Genomic DNA, 25,443 nt, shown 5'->3' with positions numbered 1-25,443 from the left:
TTTCTAGCCCTTATGGTTCAAAAGTTATTAGCATAAACATGAGTGAACATGTCGTTCCCTCAACATAGAATCTCGTGGCCACAACATAAGGATGTCGAAAAGAATTATCTTGTGGCTAAAAAAAAGAAGAAGTTGTTAGTGGGGGTAAATTAAATGTTATCTGCAGTGACGTCACAATCATGTTGCATTGTTGTATATGGAGCTGCCTGAAGTGTACATATGAAGTAGACTCGCTCCCTCTGTAAAAATCGAGTCGTCGAGGGTCTGTCTGTAAGAACTGAGAAATTAGGAGATGCCGGACAGTCTGGTTGAAGGGCGACCAGACCCTGAGAGGACAAAGGACCTCTCTGGAAATTAACATTTGAACTCACCCTCGTGCACTATTGAGACGAAAGTCTAACCTCAGAGTCATCCTATCTACATCTCTTTCCCTCATCCCCCTCTCCTTCTCCCCCATGCGAAGATCACCAAAAACTCACCCAAGAATATATGGTTTAATGTGAATGATTAACAGAGTATTATACATATTTAGTATCATTTGAAATGTCTCATTGCGACTGGTACAAATGTCTCATTCCCAAATAAGTAAAACAAAAGGTAATAAGGTTTTTAAGAGTTTAGGGATAATTGGCACACAAAGGAAGGTGGTCTCCTGGCAAATGATCTCACACCCCCAAAAGGTGTAACCTCTGAATGCAAATTTCCATTGTTAGAAGATGTTTCCATGTGAAAGAGGTCTGTCTATATAATGGAATGTAGCAAGGGGTTCAGGGCCTTCTGTTACTCAGATGAGCCCATGATGTTGAAGGACCTCAAAGAATTCAGCATCATGTATTTTAATGTCGGGTTTTAAAGGTGCTCTAAGTGATGCAACGCGTTTTTTAGGCCAAAATATTTTTTGTCACATACAGCAAACATCTCCTCACTATCCGCTAGCTGCCTGTCCCCTGTAAAAAAACGCGGTCTCTCTAGATACCACAGGCTCCACAAACGGCAACAAAAACAAACTGGGCTCACCCGCACCACGAAACATAATAAACAGTGTTCCAGCCAATAACCAACTAGAAGTATTGGAGGGTGGGGTTTGGAGGGTTAGTGCGCGTGCACCTGAAGGGGGTGTGGAGGAGAGAGAACAGAGAAGCATGAAGAGGGAAGTTTGAATTATGGCCGACACACGACCAAAGAGACGACGTTCCGATGAACAAATTGCAAAGAAGAGGGACAAGGATAAGGGACAAGGATAAGGAACGCGTGAAGTCCCGAATTTACATCGGAAAAACCTTCGAAAGGTGGCGAGAACTCCGCCGGCAGAACGGCTTCCAATCCGACATAGTTGCTCTGTTTTTGCAGAACAGGTAAATCCATTTTTCTTTCTAAACTGACGTTCATGTTCGCCAAACCAACACAAGGATGTAATTAGCTAGAACTATGCAGTCAGCGTTAACTTTGGTGAATACAACATGTTTCTAGCAGCGATCAATCTCTATTGTAAATGATCAAGCAAATTCACAGTAGGGCGACAATTTGTGTGAACGATTGTTTTCACCCACTGTTTGACGTGTTTGAATGTTCATTTATAGGCTATTGACAACTTTGACTAAATTTGTTTACGCCGCCGTTGTTTATGCTCACTCGACACTGGGAAACGCGAAGCTAACGTTATCTTGCTATTATTGTGTCCTTGTATGGGAGCTAGTTATAACCTCAGGTGGTGAAACGATTTTAAGATAATGTTTCTCTTTTTCTGCATTCTGTTCTGCAATATATAAAAGCATTTATCTAACTTGGCGACATTACACATTGAATGAAGTATCAGTAAAACTTAACTTTGTAGTGACTATTTTGACTTTCCTTTATGTCGGAAGGGAGGGGAGGGGGGAGGAGACGGGATGAGGAGGAGGGAGGGTCTAGCTAGCTTCCGTTTTGTTTGACAACAATTCAAATGTCAACGAAGTAACGTCTCCCGGGATCGCTTAGAGCACCTTTAATGTCACTTAAACATTAAGATTCCAAATTAAACATTTATTAAAAACCAACATCTAAAAGGATATTAAGATATCTTAGTATCTAATATCTAAATATCTAAGATATCTAATACTCAATGGGTTACAGACATGAAAAGTTATGTTATAAAATAATTATATCTAGGTTATTTTATATATATATATATATATATATATATATATAATATATATATATATAATATATATATTATATATATATATATATATATATATATATATATATATATATATAGTGCAATGCATAAGTGAATACACCCATGCTAAAGTTGACTAAAAAGAGGAATAAAAAATCATATTTTGGAAATATGAGATTGGCATGGGGTACTTTCCATAAGATCATCTCTCAATGCAAATCAAACTAGCTTTTAGGCTAACTGAAATAAAATCATGCCAATCTCTAGGTATGGTGAAGGCTATGTGATGATGTGGGGCTATTTTAATTCCAAAGGCCTAGGGAACTTTATCAGGATGCATAGTATCCTAAAAAAAATAAAAAAAAAATACTTAAAAATAAAAATCTGCCTGCCTCTATGGGAATTTAACATAGGGGTGTACTCACTTATGCACCATGTATTTTAAGGAAGAACATTTATTTATTTACGATACATTATTCATTCACAAAGAAAATTGGTGTCCTTAAAGGTTGGATTTTTCCTAATTTTTTTAATTAAGGCATTAAGTTCAATTTCCAAAATATGATTTTTTATTCCTCTTTTTAGTCAACTTTAGCATGGGTGTATTCACTTATGCATAGCACTGTATATATATATATATATATATATATATATACATACATACATATATACATATATATTATACTTTAGGTTATTTTCCTACTCCTGTAATTTGTCTACAAATCTCAAGTGAAAAGTGTCATTTTGACTCCCCGCTACAAAATTGTGGATTAATTAGCAAATATTAATTTATGGTATTTTATATTTGGCTTTCATCGCCATCCTTCTTCAGAAAAAAAATGGTAACAGTTTACTTGAAGGGGTGTGCATAAAACTGACATGACATGACACATTTCATGAATATGAAGGAGGTTTTATGCATGTTAATGACAACTGTCATTAAGTGTCATTCGCTCAATAATGTAATTTTTAATGCAAAGATGACATTGTTTGAGATGTCTTTGTTATGACAACTTGACATAAACCAATACATCATAACCTGTCAGTGTCTTTGTCATGACAACTTGACATTACCAAGACAACATAACCTGTCATAAATGTCATAAACATGACATAGCAGATTAATCATCAAACTTAAGAAACTACTTAGCTTTATGGGTTAACATTACATTATATTACTGACCACTTTTTTTTCCAGTGGTACAAATTGAATGTGTCATTAAAATGTCATTAAGTGTTAATACTCTGTCAAATAATTTTATAACAGTGTCATGAATATTTTTCTTGACCTCAACTACAGTGATACGAATTTAATTTTGTCATTACAATGTCATTAAGTGTTAATACTTTCAAATTATTTTATAACTAATACTGGAATACTGGGGGGAAAAAAGTGGTCAGAAATATATTCACGACACAGTTATAATGGCCTCATGACAGCCAAAGTCAAAACCAACCACATGACAGTTTAATGTAATGTTAACCCATAAAGCTAAGTAGTTTCTTAAGTTTGATAATGAATCTGCTATGTCATGTTTATGACACATTTATGACAGGTTATGATGTATTGGTTTATGTCAAGTTGTCATAAAGACATCTCAAACAATGTCATATTTGCATAAAAAAATGTCATAATTGAGTGAATGACATTTAATGACAGTTGTCATAAACATGCAAAAAACCTCCTTCATATTCATGACGTGTCATGCCATGATTATGAAGCTGTCATGTCAGTCTTATGCACACCTCTTCAAATAAAGTGTTACCAAAAAATGAACAAAATCAAACTTTTAGTCTTGAGAAGTTTTTGAAATTTAGAGAATTTGACATGGAATGTGCTTAGTTAATTGTGAAAGAGATATTCTTATCACAATTCAAATGTGGCCAGTGAAATGTAAAGACCTACATATTTAAAGCAGCTTGTGTGTAGTTTTGTGTATTTTTGTGACTTTTAAGCCCCCTATAGTTAAAGCTGCATAACTTTTGGCACTCTAGTGGTTAATTAACAGAACTGCATGTGTCTTGCAGAAGAACATTGTAGCCGGAGCTACTTCTCTCTGTTTAGATCTATGACGAGCCACGCAGGTACTGGGCTACTCCGCAGTGGTACCAGTCTAAAATAGTCTGAATATAAACACTTTATAGGTGTACCGTAGTGATTCAGGATAAGACAAAAACATGGTTTGGAAAATTATGTACTCGCTTATTATATACATTTTGTAAATTTTGAACACAAAAAAAAGTTACTGACTGCAGCTTTAAAGGAGTAGTTCACTTTAAAATGAAAATTAGCCCATGATTTACTCACCCTCAAGACAACCTAGGTGTATATGACTCTCTGGCCAAATGAACATACGGACTCGACTTAAGTGTAAAACGCAACTTAGGCGAGTAATGCAACGTACTGCTGATATTTACGCTACGCCATGTATCATGCACTACGCTAAGTTGTAAGTAAGTAAGTTGCGTTTTATACGCAAGTACACTGCGTATGGCCATTTGGCCGGAAGCTAGAAGTTAAATATGTAGCGTGTTAAATATGAATATTTTTCTTACACAAACTCATCACTTTGCTTCAGAAGGCCTTTATTAACCCCCCGGAGCTGTGTTGAATTCTTTTATAATGGATGGATAAACTTTTTTTACCTTTAATCTGATGGTTGCAATGGTTGCAATCCACTGCCATTATAAAGCTCGGAAGCGTCAGGGTGTTTATTAATATAACTCCGATTGTATTCATCTGAATTCACTGTCATAATTATACTACTGTCCTTAGTGGACAGCGGTAAACATGCATTTGTTGACAAGCTAAATGATTTCAAAAGCCCCCCAAAAAAACACATTGACTGATAAGGTATTACACCATGACAAAAAGAATAACACAGGAATGACAGAAATGTTTAGTTTTGCTGAAATACTGCTATTGTTTTCACATATACATTGTGTACTAAGAGTATGCGGGTATGATTGTAATCAAATGTTGGCGACATGATAGGCCACATTGCACATAATATACATTTGACAGTATAGAATATTACAAGTTAGCAGATAGGTTTGCAAGGCTGCAAACTTTCGAAGCTTACCTGAAATGAGATGAATTTATTTGCATGATATCTTGAGACGGGACTGTTAGATGACTATTGACATCCCGCACAAACTACAAAACTGTGTGAGAAAGGGTTGACACTAGGGATGTGAATTTCTGTTAAAAATGCCATTCGACAATCGAGGAGCAAAAGTCGAATATTGTAAAAAAAACAAAACACTCTCACGATGACAGAAAGGGAGGACAATTTCATCTTTAGCGATTTGTCATCAAACAAACTGTTTATTAATTTAACAAGTAACATGTTCTCGTATTTTTTGTGTGTTTTTTTTTACATAGTAGGCCTATGGTAGGCTAATTGGAAGAAAAAAAAACAATAGCACGACAGTCTGTTTCTGCAGCGCCAAACCAGATGCTTGTTAGATAAAAAAAATTAAATAAATGCGGCAGGATACATGTCATAATGATTTTATACGAACCTGCCCTAAACAACTTTAAATGCCTACTTTTTAAACAAATTTTTAAACAAATTAGTTTCAATCAATGTAACTATTCATAGCCTAACGCTTAGGCATATGTCATATTCTTGTTAAAAAAATGAGCATGTCAACATGTTCTGGGAAGAGACATGAGCGCAACCTACTAACAATTAGTCCAGCTGCGGAGAATACCCGCTTGGATGGCACAGAAGTCGCAGGCACACAAGTAGGAGATGGCTAACTTTGCCAGCCGGGGATATTTCTTCTCGTTGGCCTTCCACCATGTCATGGGGTCAGCGTTCATTGGTGGGCATATGTCTTGGCAGTATTGCAAGAGTTCGGTTGTGCCTGTTGCTGTCTGCTCGATGTTATCCTCGCCATACAAGACAGCAATTGCTGCAGCAGAGAGGGCGTCATTTCGTGGATTTTTAGCCGCCGGTGGTTCAGTAGGCCTTTCTCACGATTCCTCTGCGCCTTCCGTGTCTCCAGCGTTATCAATGATGGACAGGAGGTCTCTGACTTTGGCCTGCACAGCGCCTCTAACATCATCTGTTGCAAATCTAAGGTGCTTGTGCCTTGGGTCTAGGAATGATGCGATGTATGCAACCTTTCGCGCGTTGCTGACTTCTGCAGGCCCAAGTCTCCTTTCCAGTGAGACAGACACTGTGCTTTTGAATCCCTTGACTTTGGTGTTATCCCCTGGGATTTCTTTGAGATGCTTGGACAGTAAAGTTACGGTCACCGGGTACACCATGGAGATGGACACATCATATTCCCCACACAAGGCAGTGGTGACACATTTTAGCGAGTACAACTCGGGTAAGACCTCCTCCATTACAATCCAACTATCATCTGTCAATTCTAGGGTGCGTGCATCTGATAGCTTAGTGACACTCCTGTCTGATAAGGCAGAACACACGGCCCATCGCTGCCCCAATAAGCGCTCCTGTCATATACCGAATTCCACCTCGTCTTACAGGATTGCACTAACTTATGCTCAGGTATGTTCTGGAGTTGTTGCTTTTGCTTTAGTGCCTGTGTTGCAACTGTGTTGTGATGGAAATGGGAAACTAGGCGATTAGCAGCTCCAATTATGTGTTCTATGTTCGGTAGTTTGAAACCATAGTTTATTGCAAGTTGAAGTGTGAGTACGAAACAGGGCTGTGAGTCCCATTCAAGTTCATCGTTAGCGTTGGCCAAAACCATGTTTTTGGCGTTGTCATGCACGCAGGCTGTGACCTTTCCAGTTAGCCCCCACTGGTCTCTAGCATTAGAAATAACAAGTGCCAGATTTTCAGCCCTATGTTGCTCTGGCATGGCTTTGGTCTGCAGAACGGCACCCTTCATCTCCCTGTTAAGCATGTAATGGCAAGTGATCGTAACATATGGTTAATTTGTTAGTGCCGTCCACAAATCTGTGGTCAATGACACTGTACGTGCCCTCGCTAAACAGCCGCGCAGATCAGTTGCACTTTCACCATGCATTTTTTCTACTCTGGTGGTGATTGTCTTTCTTGTTGGAATGGTGTATTCAGGCTCAATGAATTTCAGTAGCTCCCGGAAACCTTCTCCTTCAACAAAGGTGACGGGGAGCATATCCTTTGCTATCATCTTAGTAATTAGCATAGTGATCTGCTCACTGCGCCAAGCATCCAATTTATGTCTACCCAAGAAACTAGCCATTGACTGCTGGGTGCTGCCTGAGGAGGATGAAGCTGCTCCCGGGTGCTTTGATCTCAGGTGGCTATGCATCGTTGTTGTAGAGTGGTGGTATGCCAACTTTGCTTGGCATAATTTATCATTGTTAATTTTCTTCATGAGCTTCTTGGTTGTTGCATGGTTGGTCGCAGAGTTACCGGTCACGACAATGCTCTTCTTCTGTTGTTTGTTTACACTATGTACACAACGCAGGTAGCCTAGATCGCGCAGTAGGGCGTTTCATTCATGTTAGCGACACCTTGCTAAAATACCCTGCTGCGTGATCTGTGACAGTAGGCGCGGTGTCAATTATGTAGAACACATTGGAATTGCACGAAAATATAACAATATTCGAAAAAGCTCTTTTATGATCGAATTTCGCACGCAGTTCGACTATTCGAAGATCGCGACTCATCCCTAGTTGACACCAATATGGTATTATGTGAATAAGGTATTAAAGCTATCCACCCTTTTCACTGAATTTACATATATACTACCAGAACAGATGTTTGGGGGGAGCCTCTGGCCCTATTAGAAGTCAGTGTACCATTAGAAAGATTTTTAAACTAATATTTAAAAGGGATAGATAGATAGATAGACAGATAGACAGATTGCATGACATAAGTATTTGATCACCTACCAACCAGTAAGAATTCCGGCTGTCACAGACCTGTTAGTTTTTCTTTAAGAAGCCCTCCTGTTCTCCACTCATTACCTGTATTAACTGCACCTGTTTGAAAACGTTACCTGTATAAAAGACACCTGTCCACACACTCAATCAAACAGACTCCGACCTCTCCACAATGGCCAAGACCAGAGAGCTGTGTAAGGACATCAGGGATAAAACTGTAGACCTGCACAAGGACCTGGTCAATGACCTGAAGAGAGCTGGTACCACAGTCTCAAAGAAAACCATTAGTAACACACTACGCCGTCATGGATTAAAATCCTGCAGCGCACGCAAGGTCCCCCTTCTCAAGCCAGCGCATGTCCAGGCCCATCTGAAGTTTGCCAATGACCATCTGGATGATCCAGAGGAGGAATGGGAGAAGGTCATGTGGTCTGATGAGACAAAAATAGAGCTTTTTGGTCTAAACTCCACTCGCCGTGTTTGGAGGAAGAAGAAGGATGAGTACAACCCCAAGAACACCATCCCAACCGTGAAGCATGGAGGTGGAAACATCATTCTTTGGGGATGCTTTTCTGCAAAGGGGACAGCACCGTATTGAGGGGAGGATGGATGGGGCCATGTATCGCGAGATCTTGGCCAACAACCTCCTTCCCTCAGTAAGAGCATTGAAGATGGGTCGTGGCTGGGTCTTCCAGCATGACAACGACCCGAAACACACAGCCAGGGCAACTAAGGAGTGGCTCCATAAGAAGCATCTCAAGGTCCTGGAGTGGCCTAGCCAGTCTCCAGACCTGAACCCAATAGAAAATCTTTGGAGGGAGCTGAAAGTCCGTATTGCCCAGCGACAGCCCCTAAACCTGAAGGATCTGGAGAAGGTCTGTATGGAGGAGTGGGCCAAAATCCCTGCTGCAGTGTGTGCAAACCTGGTCAAGAACTACAGGAAACGTATGATCTCTGTAATTGCAAACAAAGGTTTCTGTACCAAATATTAAGTTCTGCTTTTCTGATGTATCAAGTACTTATGTCATGCAATAAAATGCAAATTAATTACTTAAAAATCATACAATGTGATTTTCTGGATTTTTGTTTTAGATTCCGTCGCTCACAGTTGAAGAGTACCTATGATACAAATTACAGACTTCTACATGCTTTGTAAGTGGGAAAACCTGCAAAATCGGCAGTGTATCAAATACTTGTTCTCCCCACTGTATATATAATATATGAACACAGCTGCTTTAAAGTCAACATGAAACAGAAGCAGCGATAGCCTTTTCTTGCCTATTGTGACATATATTCAGGTGAAAGGGCTTTTTGAACAAGAAAAGATTGTTGGGATTTGATTTTGTCCATCAGGAATTGAATGGATCGTTGTCATTTGCTGTTGCTGATCTAATGTGGGTGGCAGGTTGAGAAGAGATGAGCATCCGCAATCATATACCTCCTACTTTATAGTAGGCGAAAAACAGCATGTGACAAAAAGTATGTCCAAATTCACAGGATGACCTACTACTTCCGGCAAGATTTTGAAGTGTGCATACGATGGAGGCCACAGGAGAGGTTTAATGAATGGCAGTAAAGGCTGGAATACACTACATGACTTTTGCTCAGATTTTTGATCTGGGTGTCTGCAGTAGTTGCCAAATGTCTGTGCCAGTCTGCAGATTTTGTGCGTTCGGAGTTGACAATTCACAGAATATCACGTAGTGTATGATGGGCACAGACTACGATTTTTTAGCTTCAGACTTTGATTCCATCCAGTCGGAGGAATCTATCATTGATATTTTGAGCCGAGTTTAGAACACATATAGTGTGTGATGCATCGCTAATAAATATACTGTACATAATACAGTCATAATACGCTGACCAGACAATGGAAATCAAGGGTGCAAAGTCACAAAGATCGAGAAAAAATAGAGACGACTTACGAGAATGGGTAAAGTAAAAAAAAGAAGGAAAAACTTACCATCTAGATCACGGATCACGAGCTTGGCGCATGATCGTATTGAGATAATAGGAGATGGAGCCGCAAGCTTACGCATGCCATGCATGAAATAAATGTGTTAGGAAAAAGCAGAATCTGCCGTTTGTTTAGTAATTGTTTGCAGCAGTTTCAGTATTCACACAGTGGGGTTAACACAGCTCACTTCACTCCCAGGTCGAAAAATACGGGAAAAAAAAAAATCACAAAAGAATGCGTTGAGTTTCTGTTTAGTGTATTGCTAAACTTATCGGTTCAAAAAACCGCCCACAAAACCTCTCGCAATACAACTTTAATATAGTAGGATGTCCTGTTACTTTATCCTCTACAGTAAAAGACCTGGGTGTTATACTCGATTGCAACCTGTCTTTCAAAAATCATATTTCATATGTTACAAAAACCGCCTTTTTCCACCTTAGAAACATTGCTAAGCTACGTAATATGCTATCAGTTTCTGATGCAGAAAAGTTAGTTCATGCATTCATGACCTCGAGACTAGATTACTGTAATGCTTTATTAGCCGGTTGTCCTGCATCCTCAATTAACAAGCTACAGTTAGTCCAAAATGCCGCCGCTAGAGTTCTTACTAGATCAAGAAAATATGATCATATAACACCGATTTTATCATCACTGCATTGGTTACCTATAAAGTTCCGTATTAATTACAAGGTATTGCTACTGACTTATAAAGCCCTAAACGGCTTAGCTCCAGTCTATTTAACGGATCTTCTATCGCCCTATAATCCATCGCGCTCTTTAAGATCACTAAATTCAAGGCTTTTGGTCATACCTAGGATATCCAGAACCACCAAAGGAGGGAGAGCATTTTCACATTTAGCTCCAAAACTCTGGAATAGCCTTCCTGATACTGTTCGTTGCTCAGACTCGCTCTCCCAGTTTAAAACTAGATTAAAGTCGCATCTCTTCAGCCAGGCATTCATATAATATTTTTAATCTTACAGTTCAAATTACAATCCGGCCTCTAGTTAATAAACGCCAGAGGAGAACTGGCCCCCGACTGAGCCTGGGTTCTCCCAAGGTTTTTTTTTCTCCATTGGGTCAACTGATGGAGTTTTAGGACACTATTAGGTCACTTGATGGAGTTTTTCGGTTCCTTGCCACTGTTGCCTTTGGCTTGCTCAGTTGGGGATATTCTGGGGATATCTAATTTGATTTTATCAATAAATTCCACTAGAAACAAACCTTGTTGTATTATTTTAATTTAATACTGTGAAGCTGCTTTGATACAATCTGTATTGTGAAAAGCGCTATACAAATATACTTGACTTGACTTGACTTGACTTGACTTGTATTGTAGTGTAGTCGTGTATGATCCTCAGTCGTGTAGTGTATGATGCCCAGCTTTTCTCTCTAACCATTTACAAAAGTCGACAAGTGTAAGATGCCTACCGTTTAAAAATCTGTTCAGATTTTAAAAGTCATGTAGTGTATTAAAGCCTTAAAGCGATGTAACTGACGCTGGTGGGTCACATGATAATGACAACATGGCAAATGCAGTACGCCCAGATTACAGTCATTTCTCACACATTCACACTATATAGAACGTACTTTGTAAGCGGTCGTGAATTACTTATGCAAAATAAGTACCTACTCAAGAGAGAATGCGATTTCAGTCGCAGCCGAGATGTTGCTGCCAAAGGGAAGGGAAGTTTATCATGCAGACATTAAATGATAAATATACTACAACCCTGTGTTGATGAATTGCGAACACATTACTAATACTCACCCCCTGCTAAAAAGATCTTTGATGCGGTCCCATCCTGTGTCAGGTAACTCTGGCTTGCCTATGTGTTGTGGTAAGGTCTGTGCAGAGGTACTATCAGACGCATACACACGAGGAAGAGTGAGCCCAAGAAGAGCCTTGAGAGGACCCAGATGTGAGCCCCCAGGTACATTCACATCTGTCCCCCCACATAAATCCTGCCGCCTTGCAGTACACATCAACAAGCTGTCAATGAATGAGAGAAACAAAGCCAGAGGTATGAGATCGTGTTTATGCACTTTCATCCACACTGACATACATGCCCTATGGTTATGACAGAGATTCATGCAGAGAGGCTGCATTTTAACACCTGAAGCAATGCAGCTGTAAAAAAGAGTGTCTGCATCACAGAGGAATAAAGGGTCTGTTACTGGAAAAAACTGCCCGTGACTTTTTAATTGAGAGTAGGAGGTTTGGGAAGAGTGCACTGAGATCTTTACCCTTTCAAAGGAGGAAAGACATAGCCTATGCCAGCCGTAACGTACATTCGAAGACACGCCAATGCACTCAAATCAAATCATTAGTAAACCATAGTAAAAAGACAATATGAACGCTACTTTGGAGGTAGGCAAAAAGTCGAACACAAAATTCTAAACAAGAGCAGAGAATTAAGCATACATAAAATAGCTAATTCATAATGCACCGTCAGACGCAGACCAACGTCGGCAATCACCAGATTACAACACGTCACTTCTCAGATATTTTCCGATTCAGCTTGTTCAATTGGTGAAACAAAGCTCCGAAAGACGCAAACAGACTACGGCAGGGGTAACAAACACACATCCGACAAAACCAGATGAAGTGTCTGTTGCCGTCTGTCGGCGCGGTGAATTGGCCTTAACACAGACACTTCGTCAGCGTTGTTCAGCGGCGCTTGTTTTCGCTGATTACCAGTAATACTGTTGAATTGCGTTTGTCAGGTCGTGGAATGTCTGAGAAATGACGTAATTTACTGTAATCTGGTGATTGTCGGCGCAGTACCAAATTATACATTCTAAGTGGACTTCTAGTCGTGCATTCTCCTCCACAAAGAGAGTTCACTGTAAAGTATTGGCAGCATGACATTGATGATAAAAATATCATAAAGCAATCAAGTTCTAGACTAAATGCCACAAAATCCGGCATCTCACCTTTCATTCAGCGCTCCTTCCTCGACCATTACAATGTCAACATGATATGTTCACCGTCTTCCTTACACAATGGTCCGGTTGCTCCATCTGGTGGTGGAGGACCCAACTCAAATAATGCACTAAAACAATTCATCGTGTGAAACAAAACTTTTGCCCAGTTTTGCTCGAAAAAGGTCTTTCAAATGTATTTTTATTCAGGGGTTACCTACATGTTTAAATGCCAAATATTAAATAGTTTCTAATTGCACCACTTGTGTCATCGAATTCGAAGAAACTTAACTCCATTTTTGGGTCTTCATTTATATTGTCAGAATCAAAGAAACAAAACATTCAAAATAAAAAGGAATAATACATATGATTTAAAAAAACAACTTTTATTGGTGATGATTACCTTTATTGGCACAGCTGACTAGTTTGACTTTTGATCTGCTCCACACTAGGGGTGATATACAAAAATGACTGAGAAAACAATTTCAAATACAGACAATTATCTACAGCAATACTCAAGCATATTCAACACCTCATCAATTTGGCTCTATTTTGTAAAACTGTTTTACATTCAAATGTTCCTTTAGTGGCACTTATGTGTTGAATAAATACAAATACAAATGAAACAATTGTACTTGTACTGCTGGTCTTGTTGCATTGATAGTGACATAGAAGACATGTTGCATTCCTATAAAAAATTATTAGAAAACTTGGTATCAAATCATCCAAAAAATACTAATAATCTGGACCTGGAGATTCCTTTTCACAACAAAAAAAGACATTCTGCACTGGTTCTCTAAGTAATCCATTGCCATTGTTTCATGTAACAAATGTATTGAAAGTTGTCTTATGTTACAGGATGTTTTGAACTGGCTCCAGTTTTTACTCTTTAAATAACTGGTCCTTTATGCTACCTCTAAAAATGAGGGTAGACGATTATAGAACTATATTAACCACATAAATCTGCAATTGAAAAATATCTACAAACTAACAAAACATCTGAAAAAAAAGAAAAGAAAAAAAGTGTGTGCTGAAACAACTCACTTGTTGATCATGTTGAGTCACTTTGATTATGAGGGAAGAGACGTGTACAGTACTGTAACAACACCAACAACTTACACCAAAGCCATGATGATACAGTTATTTTTTGAGAAACTTTTTTGTTGTATGTTATACCGTTTCACAATCAATTATTTGTATAGTATATTGCAGCTGTACCAGACTTCTACATACCTCAAACTGACTATGCATGACCTTAAGAAGTTGTTTTGAGACTGCTGAATGCTATGAAGAAGACACCAAGCATATTCCAAGCATATTTCAGATGTGCAAAATTGCTGACATCCAGAGAATAAGGGTCTTTTTTTCCTCTTTTAAATATGTAGATTGCTATATGGTAGCTTAAAGCACGTTTAATTGACTTTAAAACCTTTAGAGCAATATCGATAGTCTGAGAGACATTTGGCAGGATTCATTTCTTCAAGTCAGAGTTCAGATCGGCTGGCTCTGTGAAAGATCTGATTGTAGTTTGATTTTCTCTTAGGTTTGTATTTGAGCAGCTTGCTGAAGTCAGTGAGCAATCTCTCCCAGTAACAAGACACATCCTCCATACGGAGATGTTCCAGAATAAAGTGCTGGCCCCTAAAGAAAAACAGAGCCATAAATATCATTATAAGTATTTGCACAGACAATGTTTTAAAAGGATAGGTCAGACAAAAATGAAAATTCTGTCATCATTTACTAATCCTCACATCCTTCCGAACCTGTACATACTTTTTTCTTCTGCAGAAAACAAAAGAAGATATTTTGAAGAATGTTGGTAACCAAACGAATATCTTCTTTTACGTTCCACAGAAGAAAAAGAATATACAGGGTTGGAAGTTGGAACAACATGAGGGTGAGTAAATTATTTTGGTGAACTATCCCTTTAAAGCTGTATATGCCTGACAATCCATTGACAGAATAAAATCATTAAAACCATTAATTACCTCATAGCAATTTCTTCTGCCATTGCATCATTTTCTTTCACAAACTGAAGCAGCTCTCTAACAAACAATCAATAAATAAATACATTCAATTGTCCAGTACTTACATAACATGAGTAAAGAAAAGAGGCAGTTCTCTGCTGGTGTTCTCATTGACATTTCTATGAACAATATTTCACTTAATTCCCTTGTTTGTCTGATGATAATTACATTTCTTCAACAGGTCTGGAACAAAATGAGAGTGAATAAACAATGACAACATTTTCAGCTTAAGATGCTATACACAGATTACATATATCCCCCTAATCATAGACTTTCAACATTTTCCAAAATTGGCACTTTGACTCATTTCATTTAATACAAAAATATGGCCATAACATACTTTGTGAAATGCAAAGTATTTTGAGCATTCATTTAGATTTGAACCCTTTGGGCTAGGTCTGCTCACGTCACATATTTCACTTTAAGACAGATTTGTTTTTTTATAAAGTAAAACCTTGTGGTTGTTTTATCGAAGGACTTTGCAGAACTAACTACGTCAAGCCCAGTGTGCTGAAATGGAACTTTGTATTTGTGTGTAATACTGTTATTTTCAGTTCCAAATGAATGGATTTAGTTGTTTTTGTATAATTATTTATATAATTATTTATAATTAATATAATTAATATAATTATTAATATATTTTGGGTGTTTTAAGTTTATTCTGCAAAAACAACAAACTTCTCTTCAATCAGCTAATAGAATTTAAGCCATGCGAATGTAAAACACACCGAACATAATTACAGTAGGCACAAAGGGAAATTGTATGTTAAGTAAAAGGTTGGATATCAGCTAGCCTGAGTAAAATGTTGAAGTTACCTGAGGTCAGACAAGTCCTGTTTGACAGGGATGTAGTGAACCCAGGGTTTGAGCTGAGAGTAGAAGAACTCAAGCCACTCTTCCCCGACGTGAAAAACCAGTGAGCCACACAGAAACAGATGCTTCAAACGGAAACTAGCAGCAACACCTCTGAAGTTAAAGAGGTATCTGAGAGAGATAGAGAGAACAGACAATCTTTAACAGAATATCTTAAATGCTGGTTCACTGATGGACATCTGATTCAGTGCTACAGCTCTTGCAAAAGCAGAAATGAGGCTGATCATACTTGTATTCACAGTGTTCAACTAGTGGAATTTCCTTCGCCGGGGGTCTACCCAGAGTGTCCTAAAAAAAAAAAAAAACAGAAGTTCAAAAATAGCAAAGGGCACAAATTTATTTTGATTTCGCTGAAAATATTTTTTTCAAGCTTAGTCGAGCTTAGTCTAGATTAGTGTTTGCCAAGCCTGTCCTTGTAGGCCCCTGTACACTGCTTAATACAAATTTTTACTCAATTTTATTGGTTGGCATGACATGAAAAATCTATTATCTAAATGTTATTGTGAACAATTTATCCATGCATGTGTTTTAATTTTTACACATGTTTTGGCCTCATAATGTTTAATCAAAATGTCATAACATAACATATGCAGGACTTTTCTAATCATTTTGTTCTCTTAAACCAGTCCCAGCAAATTCACGTTCATCTGCCTCCACTTTGGAGTAAAAAGCTCATGATGTGGAGCCCACATCTCAAAATCCAACCAACAACCGATAAATAGAAATCTCCGCCCTGCATTTTTTTTCAAAATAAGATAATCCTTTCCACTCGGATGTATGTCACAAGATATCTTGCTACTTCCATTTAATCACAACTTTAATTTAATTCTACATAATCTACATTATTTGTACATGCCTTGTATATTAAAAGAGTAAACAAACCTTCTCTGACTTCCAGGCCTGGTTCTTGGTGTACTCAGCATCCACAAGGTCAGGGGCTTCTCTTGAGAGAAGGATCAGAGGGTCCCTCTCTGAACTGGTCCTTCAAACATTGGAAAAACTGATCAGCTTTGCTGAAAACAACTCTGCATTGAACTGTATGCTGGAGACACAACAGACCTAGAGCCTCTAAAGAATCCTTTTGGGATTTTCTTCTTCCAGGGCCATTGTGCAGCTGATCTGAAGAGTGTAAACTAAAAATTAGAATACATCTAATGGCCTTAAAATTACTACAATGGAGTTAATCCTCTGTATACTCTCAAGCATTCTTAAATCTGGATTTGTATAATATACTGAGATGTTGGGATGAGACCAGACATTAAAAAGAAATGAGACTTTAAATATTCTAATTTGTTACCAACTTTTTCAGGTCATCCCTCATGAGGTCCCATCGGCCTAGTCCTGTGGGGTAGATGGGCCATACAGCAGGACCTCCCTCCCAGAATGTCCATGCAGGGTACATGATGTCCTGGTAGTCTGGCGTCTAAACAGTGAACAAAAAGTATAACTATACTAATACACGTCAGTAGGATTGTGCGGCGTACAGGTACTGGAAAAACATTGGTATATATTATATTTCAACTGGTTACTGGACTAAGTTATCTTTAGAGTCTCATTGTGCTAATGCTGTCAAATACACGCAAGGTTTACATAAACAGAGTTGGTTATGTCTAAAGTGAAAGCAAACATTCTGGTGCGTGTGTTAATATGCGTTGTATGTTAATATGTGGGTAATCAAAATGTATATTAGATGTGTCGCATGCCTGTCTTAAAGCAACAGTAGCCTAATAGTAAACATGCCGCCGCTTGTCCTTAAAGGGATAGTTCACCAAATTTTTTTTATAAATTCTGTCATTATTTACTCACTCTAATGTTGTTCCAAACCTGTATTAATTTATTTCTTGTGCTGAACACAAAAGAAGATATTTTGAAGAATGTGGGTAACCAAACAGTTGCTGGTCCCCATTGACTTCCATAGGAGAAAAAAACTATATACTGGGGACCAGCAACTGTTACCCACATTGTTCAAAATAACTTATTTTCAACAAAAGAAAGAAACTTATTCAGGTATAAAACAACTTGAGAGAGTAAATTATGACAATTAAAATTTTTGGTGGAACTATCCCTTTAATGTTAATAAAACAACAAAACACAAAGAGAAAATCACTTACTGACTGAGAACTTTAATAGTAGCTTTAATAAGAATCAATGTATAATTTATACAGTGAAGTCTATGTAGTGTTTTCATTTAATATTTGTTCATTTAATTACTTTCTTCAATGCTACTGCTAAATACACCTACTGTACCTGAAAAAAATAAAGCACTGTTTATTCCATTTGTATATTGTGCAATGTGTATCTTCGTTCTTATTTTTTTAATAAAGAAAGTAATGACAAAGATCTTTATCTTCGCCACTTTGGCCTAAATGTCTGCCATTCTTTTTGATTTTATATTTTGTTACCTAAGGCTTTGTTTTTAAAATAGGGAAAGACACGGGCTCACTGCAGGGAGCTGATCGCGTAAAAATACGCATATAAGATCGCTGCAGGGATCACCACATATGGAACCCAGCCTAGTACAAGTTACGCGTAGCATACGAGCACTAGGCCTGGCATCAGACGCTCCGCAAAGTCCGACTGCCGAAGGGGTGCGGAGGAACTCTACAGGGTTCGTCTGAGTGGGGAACTCGACTGGAGCAAAAAGAGCACGTTTCCGTTCCAGTGGAAGGGAGTGGCGCAGCAAGCCGACACAAGAGTGGGAACTTCGGTGTTACCGGCTGGTAGAAGCGAGCACACAGGAAGAAACCGGCTCAACACGTAGGCTATAAAACCTAGCGAACGTGTTAGATGTCGCCCAACCCGCAGCTCTACAGATGTCTGTCAGCGAGGCGCCATGTGCCAGCACCCAAGAAGAAGCGGGCGGGCTCTCACCCCGGTCGGGCAGGGCACGCCTTGGGCTTCGTAAGCCAAGGCAATGGCATCCACTATCCAGTGGGCCATCCTCTGCTTGGAGACAGCCTTTCCCTTCTGCTGGCCTCCGTAACAGACGAAGCTGATCCGAGGTCCTGAGGGCTTTGCGTTCTGTCGTACAGACGCAGAGCGCGAACGTGACAAAGAAAAGCCAGGGCTGGGTCTGCCTCCTCCGAAGGCAGCGCTTGCAGGTTCACTACCTGGTCCCGGAAGGGAGTGGTAGGAACCTTGGGCACATATCCATATTCTAGGCACGATTTGTCGACCGAAAATGCATGCAGGTCCCCTACCCTCTTGATAGAGGCCAATGCAACCAGGACTACTGGCTTACAGGACAGAATTTTTAACTCAGCTGATTGCAAAGGCTCAAAGGGTGGTCTCTGAAGTGCCGAAAGGACCAGAGACAAATCCCAAGAGGGTATAGAGAGAGGGTGAGGCGGATTTAGTCTCCTCGCCCCACTCAGGAACCTGACGATCAGGTCGTGCTTTCCCAACGACTTACCTTCAACTGCATCATGATGTGCGGCAACATACACTTTAAGGGTGGAGGGAGACAGCTTTCGCTCCAACCCTTCTTGCCGGAAGGAAAGCACGGCTCTGATCGAGCAAGTTCAGGGGTTCTTCTCGTGAGAAGAACACCAGTCAACAAATAGGTTCCACTTCAACGCAAAGTGGCGCCTCGTAGAGGGGGCTCTAGTGGAAGTGATGGTGTCAACTACCGCTTGGGGTAGGTCACCTAGAACCTCCACGTCCAGTCCAGGGACCAGACATGGAGTTTCCAGAGGTCTGGACGCAGGTGCCACAGGGTGCCCTGTCTCTGAGAGAGCAGGTCCTCTCTCAGAGGAATGGGCCAGGGAGGGGCTGTCGCGAGGAGCACTAGTTCCAGGAACCAGGTCCAGTTGGGCCAATACAGCGCAACAAGCAAGACCTGCTCCTCGTCCTCCCTGACTTTGCAAAAGGTCTGTGCAAGAAGTCTCACTGGGGGAAACGCCAACTTGCGTATACGCAAACGCATACCCGGGGGCCAGTGGCGGAACAGAAGATTCTCCCCCCGGCCCTTACCGGGGGAAGGAGCGGCGCCTTCGCCACCTCCTGAAGAGCAGTCCGATCCACCTCTTGGTCGCCCTTCTCAGGGTTGTTTGCACCTGCGCTTGCCTCCTGGTTTGGCAGCGGCCTGGACTGGCGGGGTCAACTTCCTGCGGCTTGCTCCACACTGAGCCTTAGGTGGTTGCTGCTGCTGCTGGGGCTCGACGACGAGCAGACGAAGACTCTACGGCCGGCGGACGGGTGGGGGCAGCAGCAGTACGCCGAGGCAGGATGTGTCGGATTGTCTCCGTCTGCTTCTGGGCGGCCGAGAACTGTTGGGCAAAGCTCTCGACCGCTTCGCCGAATAACCCAACCTGGGAGAGAGGGGCATCCAGGAACCGATATTTATCAGTGTCCCTCATGTCAGCCAGGTTGAGCCAAAGGTGGCGCTCCTGGACCACCAAGGTGGACATCGCCTGACCAATTGAACGTGCAGTTTCCTTCGTCACCCAGAGGACGAGGTCAGTTGGCACACAGAGCTCCCCAAGAGGAGGTCAGAACCTCTGGGTCAGAACCGCCCTCGTGCATATCTATGAGCGCCTGGCCCTGGTGGACCTGCAAGAGCGCCATGGCATACAGGGCAGAAACAGCCTGTCCACAGGCCTCGTAAGCCTTCGCCGTGAGACCAGACGAAAACTTACAGGCTTTGGACGGGAGGCGTGGATTCCCCCGCCAAGAGGAAGCGGACGCTGGACACAGCTGCATCGCAACGGCACGCTCCACTGGCGGGAGATCCACATACCCCTTGGCTGCCCCGCCGTCGATGGTGGTGAGGATGGAGGAGCCAGCAGGCCGTAGTCTGGCACTATAGGGTGTCGACCACGACCTGGTGAGCTCCTCGTGCACCTCTGGGAAGAAAGGCACCGGGAACCACCTGAGAACCAGCACAGCCCGCCCCGAGAAACCAATCATCCAACCGAGAAGGTTCGGGACGTGGTGGAGGGTTCCACAAAGCATAGCTACCCACTCTGGATCAGCCTCGGGCAACGCTACACTCCCCAGGGGGGGGGTAACGCAGCTAAGTCTTCATCTCCAGAGGAGCGAAGCTCCCCTCCAATGCTGTGATCGACATCTGGTCATCAGGAGGAGCCCCAAAAGACACGGCTGGTCGTTCCTGAGAAGGACCAGTACGTTCTTTTGGGGGCTCCAACAGGGGCACGCGTTTGTGAGGCGTGAGGGGCCCACGGAGATTGCCTCGGCGGGGAAGCCCTCACGGTAATCCTCAGATCACCCTGGCTAAGTGCCGAAGTAGGCCTATTCTGCGGGGCAGAATGGACGCTAGATCGGGGCATAGGCGAGGGGACTGCACCTCCCTACAGGTAAGCGAGTCTCGATCTCAACGCGGTCATAGTCATATTCCCATAATGGGAACATGAACTATCCACAAAAGCTGCCTCAGCATGCTGAATGCCCAAACATGAGAGACAACTATTGTGGCCGTCTGCTGGCGCCAGGGAATGACCACACCCAGAAACGCACAAGCGGAATGACATCCTGAAAAGGACGCAGGGTCATGCTTGTGTTGCTCTTTTTGTGAAGAACGAAGAAAGAAAAGAAAAAACAATACTCTTTCCACTACTCTCACAGTGCTGAGGCACCCAGGGAATGGCCGCAGTGTACAGCAGTGCTGTAAACACTATCAGAAAAAACACCCACCGATACCGACACAGAAATAAGCTTGCTGTGAAAACAACTGTTGAGTGAGCTTAAGCTCGCGGCCACTTGCTGATCGCGCCGTCACACCAACACTGAAAGAGAGTCTTCAACGCTATTGAGTCTTGTAGATTCTGAAGTCAAACAGAAAGCTCGGCTCCAAAGTGAAAGACAATGTGTGCGTGCGCCCGCTTCCTGTTTATACCTGCGCTGCGGGCCGGGGCGCGTGACGCAAATCACGCACGCCAACGTTCATTGGCTCGTTCGGTAGACACTCGAAGTTGATAGAGCTCCCTGAAGTGATCCAATTACATCGTCACGTCAACGTTACGTCGAACGTGAGCGACTGTAAGGGAACTGGTAAGGGAAGCTGTCAAGTGGCTTACAGCAAAATTAAAAGAGTTGCAGCTGTTTCTGCCAAGTACCGGTTGCTTCCAACAGCTGACAACTATCTCTTGTATTCTCCATCTGTCCGGGCTATGGGGGAGGGTGGCAAGATGCAAGCCTTTTCTGACTAAAAAATATCTAATCCCGGCTAAACATAACTCTTAAAGTCTCTCAAAACCAAGTGGAAAAAAACGTGTTATGATCTGATGAGACCAAAACCAAAAGGTAGGTTTGGCACAAAAACAACACAGCACATCAGCAAAAGAACACCATATCCATGGTGAAGCATGGTGGTGGCAGCATCATGCTTTGGGGCTGCTTTTCTTCAGGTGGTACTGGGGGTTTAGTGGAGGAGGAGGGAATTACGAATAGTGTTGTCACGATACCAAAATTATTGTTTCGATACCGATACCAAGTCAAGAATTGCGATTTCGATACTTTTCCTGAAAAGGGAGAAACACTATCAAATATCATTGCTGTGCTTTATTTTAAAACCGGGACAACATTCTAATCATATAACACACTAATAAATGAACATATGAACAGCAGATATATTAAACATTTGAACAAAATATGAAATATAAAAATATAAAAAATAAATTAGAGCAATGACATTCAAGGTAAAAAAATTATAAATTTAGCAGCATTATCTCAGTTATCATAAGAAACATAAGAGTTACCGGTAATAACTTTATCTTGATTATGAACTTTCAATAAAAATATGAACAGCGATTATATTAAACAATGTTTAATATTGGTAATGATAAGCCTCATTGGTGATATATTTGACATATGGGGAGAGAGTTGTGGAAGGCCTATACTTCATGTTAAACATAAATATATAGCAGCAAAGACAACGTCGGCAGTGTTGACGGCAAAATAGGCTACAGAATATTTTGTTCTGTATTGAGAGGTGCAGTATTTGAAAATCGATCATATTTTTTTTAAATTACATTTATATCTGCATTTATGTCAAAACCTAGACTTTCAAACATCAAAACGTCATTTATTAATATGCATTCGTGTCAAAATGACATAGAAACATATTTTCCTATTCTATTTTGCCTGGAAACGATTCCAACATGCTTGCGTGTCGGGTGAAAAATAGGCGTCGGTTCTATTCTAACATGCATGTGTTTTCCGCGCGGCTCAGTGTCACGCAGGCAGTGTGCTAGCTCTTAACATGGGAGCTGAAATAAAAACGGACACGCCACGCAGCTGAGACGCTCACGCCATGCAGCCAGTGTGTCGCCGGCCTTACAAATCTGGAACGCGGTCATTCTTAGAAGTATCGATACTAATAAATGTAGGTATCGTGACGTTTTTAATTTCCAAGAATCGCGATACTTTTGAAGTATCGGTGCACCGTGCAACACTAATTACGAATAGCTCCAAATAGCAGTTGATTTTGGCACAGAACCTTTTACCACCTGCTAGAAAGCTAAGAGAACTTTGATGAATGACAACGATCAAAAACACACATCTAAATCAACAAAAGAATGGCTTCAGCAAAGAAAGATTCATGTTTTGGAATGGCCCAGCTAAAACCCAGACCTGAATCTTGTGGGGGACCTGAAGAGGGCTGTGCACAGGAGATGCCACAATGACAAGTCAATGAATGTACCAACTGATACCAGACTGTTGTAATAAAATCAAAGGGCGCTTCAACTAAGTATTAGTTCAGGGGTATGCATATTAATGCAGTTATTAATCATCTGTTTTAACAGGGGTGTGCTGGTGGATCAGTGTTAATAATCTAAAGGCGGAGTCACAAGTAATGCAAGTAATGTAAATTACCTTAATATAGTCAAGCTACTGATATAAAATCAATTGAAGTAGATTGTTCTTAGGCACTTTGTTGGGGTACAGGGCACACACCTTACTGAAGGAAAGTACAGGCAAGACTGGCTGAACCCATCCAGGAACCTGTGGATAGTCACGCACATTAATCACCACCTCCAAATCTGGCAACCTGTCAATCACCTTTAGGATGAAGTGCTCAACACCGCTGCATCTGCAAAGAAAGAATAATTGTCTGATATTCAACACCTATTTGCACATGACAGGATCATGATTTTACAAAAAAAAAATTACACTTCACCAACCTTGCTGGAAACATGCAGCTTTGTTCTCTGTACAGCTTGTTACCTATTATCTGGTAGTGCGTACCAACACCTCTTTGGACTGTGTCTGCCATGAGCCCCTCATATATGCCATTTTTAAATGGCCTAAGGTCATCTTTCATGACGCTGCAATCAAAAGAGTGATGGAGGTAAGTCTACATTATACAGTCTTTCAACCTGTACAGCTGCATGTATATGGTTATTCTATTGTAAGATACTCTTTATATTTGCTGACCTCAGATGACAGCTGCAGTTCTCCTGACTGCATGGCTGGTAATTATTTGTGGCTTCTGTGATCCACCTGATGAATGACTGCCAACGTTTTTCTGAAAGAAAGAAAGAAAGAAAGAAAGAAAGAAAGAAAGAAAGAAAGAAAGAAAGAAAGAAAGAAAGAAAGAAAGAAAGAAAGAAAGAAAGAAAGAAAGAAAGAAAGAAGTGTCTCGAGATTTAAAACTTGGTTCACACAATGATCATCTTAACGTTTGTACACAATCTGTTCATTAAATATTTAGCCTAAAGACACAGACCGTTGACAACTATAACAAGAAATGCTGCATTTTCAAAAAGACATTTTTGAAAACATTTAACAGATTTGCAGGGTCTAACCTTACAGAGAAGCTAATGCTAAGATATCTCAGATACAGAAACGCAATGTATGAAGATTCACAAATTAAAAAACGATCGCCCAAAGGATCGATAATTATCAGAATCAAACAACATTCTGCAAGTTCTCACCGTTATCAGAAAGGCAAAATTCAACTCCATTCAGCAAAAGAAAGAAAGACGGTGTGAGCAGCCACGGCAGCTCCATTTTTCTGCATCAATTAACCATACTTGGCTCGATTTGAGGAGAAATCGATCAATGTACTAGTATGGTCTGACACTATATTAAAAGTCCCGGCCTCGGCTCAGCATGAATGCTCATCTAATGTTTTGGATCTCTAAACATGACGGGGTTTCTGCGGTCTTAAAAAGTCTTAATTCACCTTTGCACAAATGAAGGCATTAAAAGGGTCTTAAATCAGAGCAGAAAATCTTAAATCTACATTTTACAAATAGATACATTTAGTCTACTTGAGATGCAAATGTAAAATTAAGTCTTGGAAAAAAAAGTAAAAAAAAAAAAAAAGTGAATTTATGCTTAAAACAAGAACAAATTTATGTCAATGAGTTATATGAACTTCCCTTTGAATTTATTTTTATTTATTTTTTAGCCCAAAGAGATATTTATTAACAAACTCAGTTCATTTAAATCAATTTCTCAGAAAACAAGACTTCATATTGTATGTCATTTTATATCTCAAGTAAATGTATTTTGATTTAAGAATCTTTAGACATTTGCACTGGAAAACAAGACAAAAATAGTCAACAGAGGAAGACATCACTTTTTTTGCGGTGTGATCAGAGGGTACAGTAAAACAAAAAATTCTAGTGGTTGGGATCAGAGGTATTCAAGCTAATTTTTTTTTTTTTATAACATTATGGATATCTGT

General features: G+C 40.5%; 2 protein-coding genes across 4 annotated transcripts in view; both read right to left on the bottom strand.

Annotated features, from left to right (window-relative positions):
• timmdc1 (translocase of inner mitochondrial membrane domain containing 1) overlaps positions 1-12,998 on the bottom strand; it is a 62,773-nt gene extending 49,775 nt beyond the window's left edge. The window contains exons 1-2 of the mRNA XM_084396005.1: positions 12,904-12,998; positions 11,738-11,959 (exon numbers count right to left, since the gene is read on the bottom strand). Of these exons, the coding sequence (XP_084252131.1) occupies positions 11,738-11,959; positions 12,904-12,932 (251 nt within the window). The 5' untranslated portion in view covers positions 12,933-12,998. The remainder of the gene's footprint in view (positions 1-11,737; positions 11,960-12,903) is intronic.
• Positions 12,999-13,261: 263 nt separating this feature from the next.
• On the bottom strand, positions 13,262-24,893 carry poglut1 (protein O-glucosyltransferase 1). 3 transcript variants are annotated; one of them, XR_014626471.1, is made up of 11 exons: positions 24,686-24,799; positions 24,186-24,276; positions 23,933-24,076; positions 23,706-23,841; positions 17,093-17,214; positions 16,851-16,910; positions 16,674-16,773; positions 16,021-16,079; positions 15,735-15,902; positions 14,880-15,101; positions 13,262-14,532 (listed from the first exon to the last, which is right to left on the bottom strand). XR_014626471.1 is itself a non-coding variant. In XM_084402091.1 (11 exons), exons 1-11 carry the CDS (start codon positions 24,759-24,761, stop codon positions 14,376-14,378), a joined length of 1,170 nt encoding a protein of 389 aa, XP_084258217.1. In that variant the 5' UTR covers positions 24,762-24,893; the 3' UTR covers positions 13,262-14,375. The 3 variants fall into 3 exon arrangements, 1 of the variants encoding a protein (XP_084258217.1); XR_014626472.1 differs by having other exon boundaries at positions 14,984-15,101; XM_084402091.1 differs by having other exon boundaries at positions 14,880-14,936; positions 24,686-24,893.
• Positions 24,894-25,443: the final 550 nt, after the last annotated feature.

This window comes from Rutilus rutilus (genome assembly GCF_951802725.1).
Source record: "Rutilus rutilus genome assembly, chromosome: 2".
Lineage (NCBI taxonomy): Eukaryota > Metazoa > Chordata > Actinopteri > Cypriniformes > Leuciscidae > Rutilus > Rutilus rutilus.
This window is presented reverse-complemented; position numbering and strand designations above follow the sequence as displayed.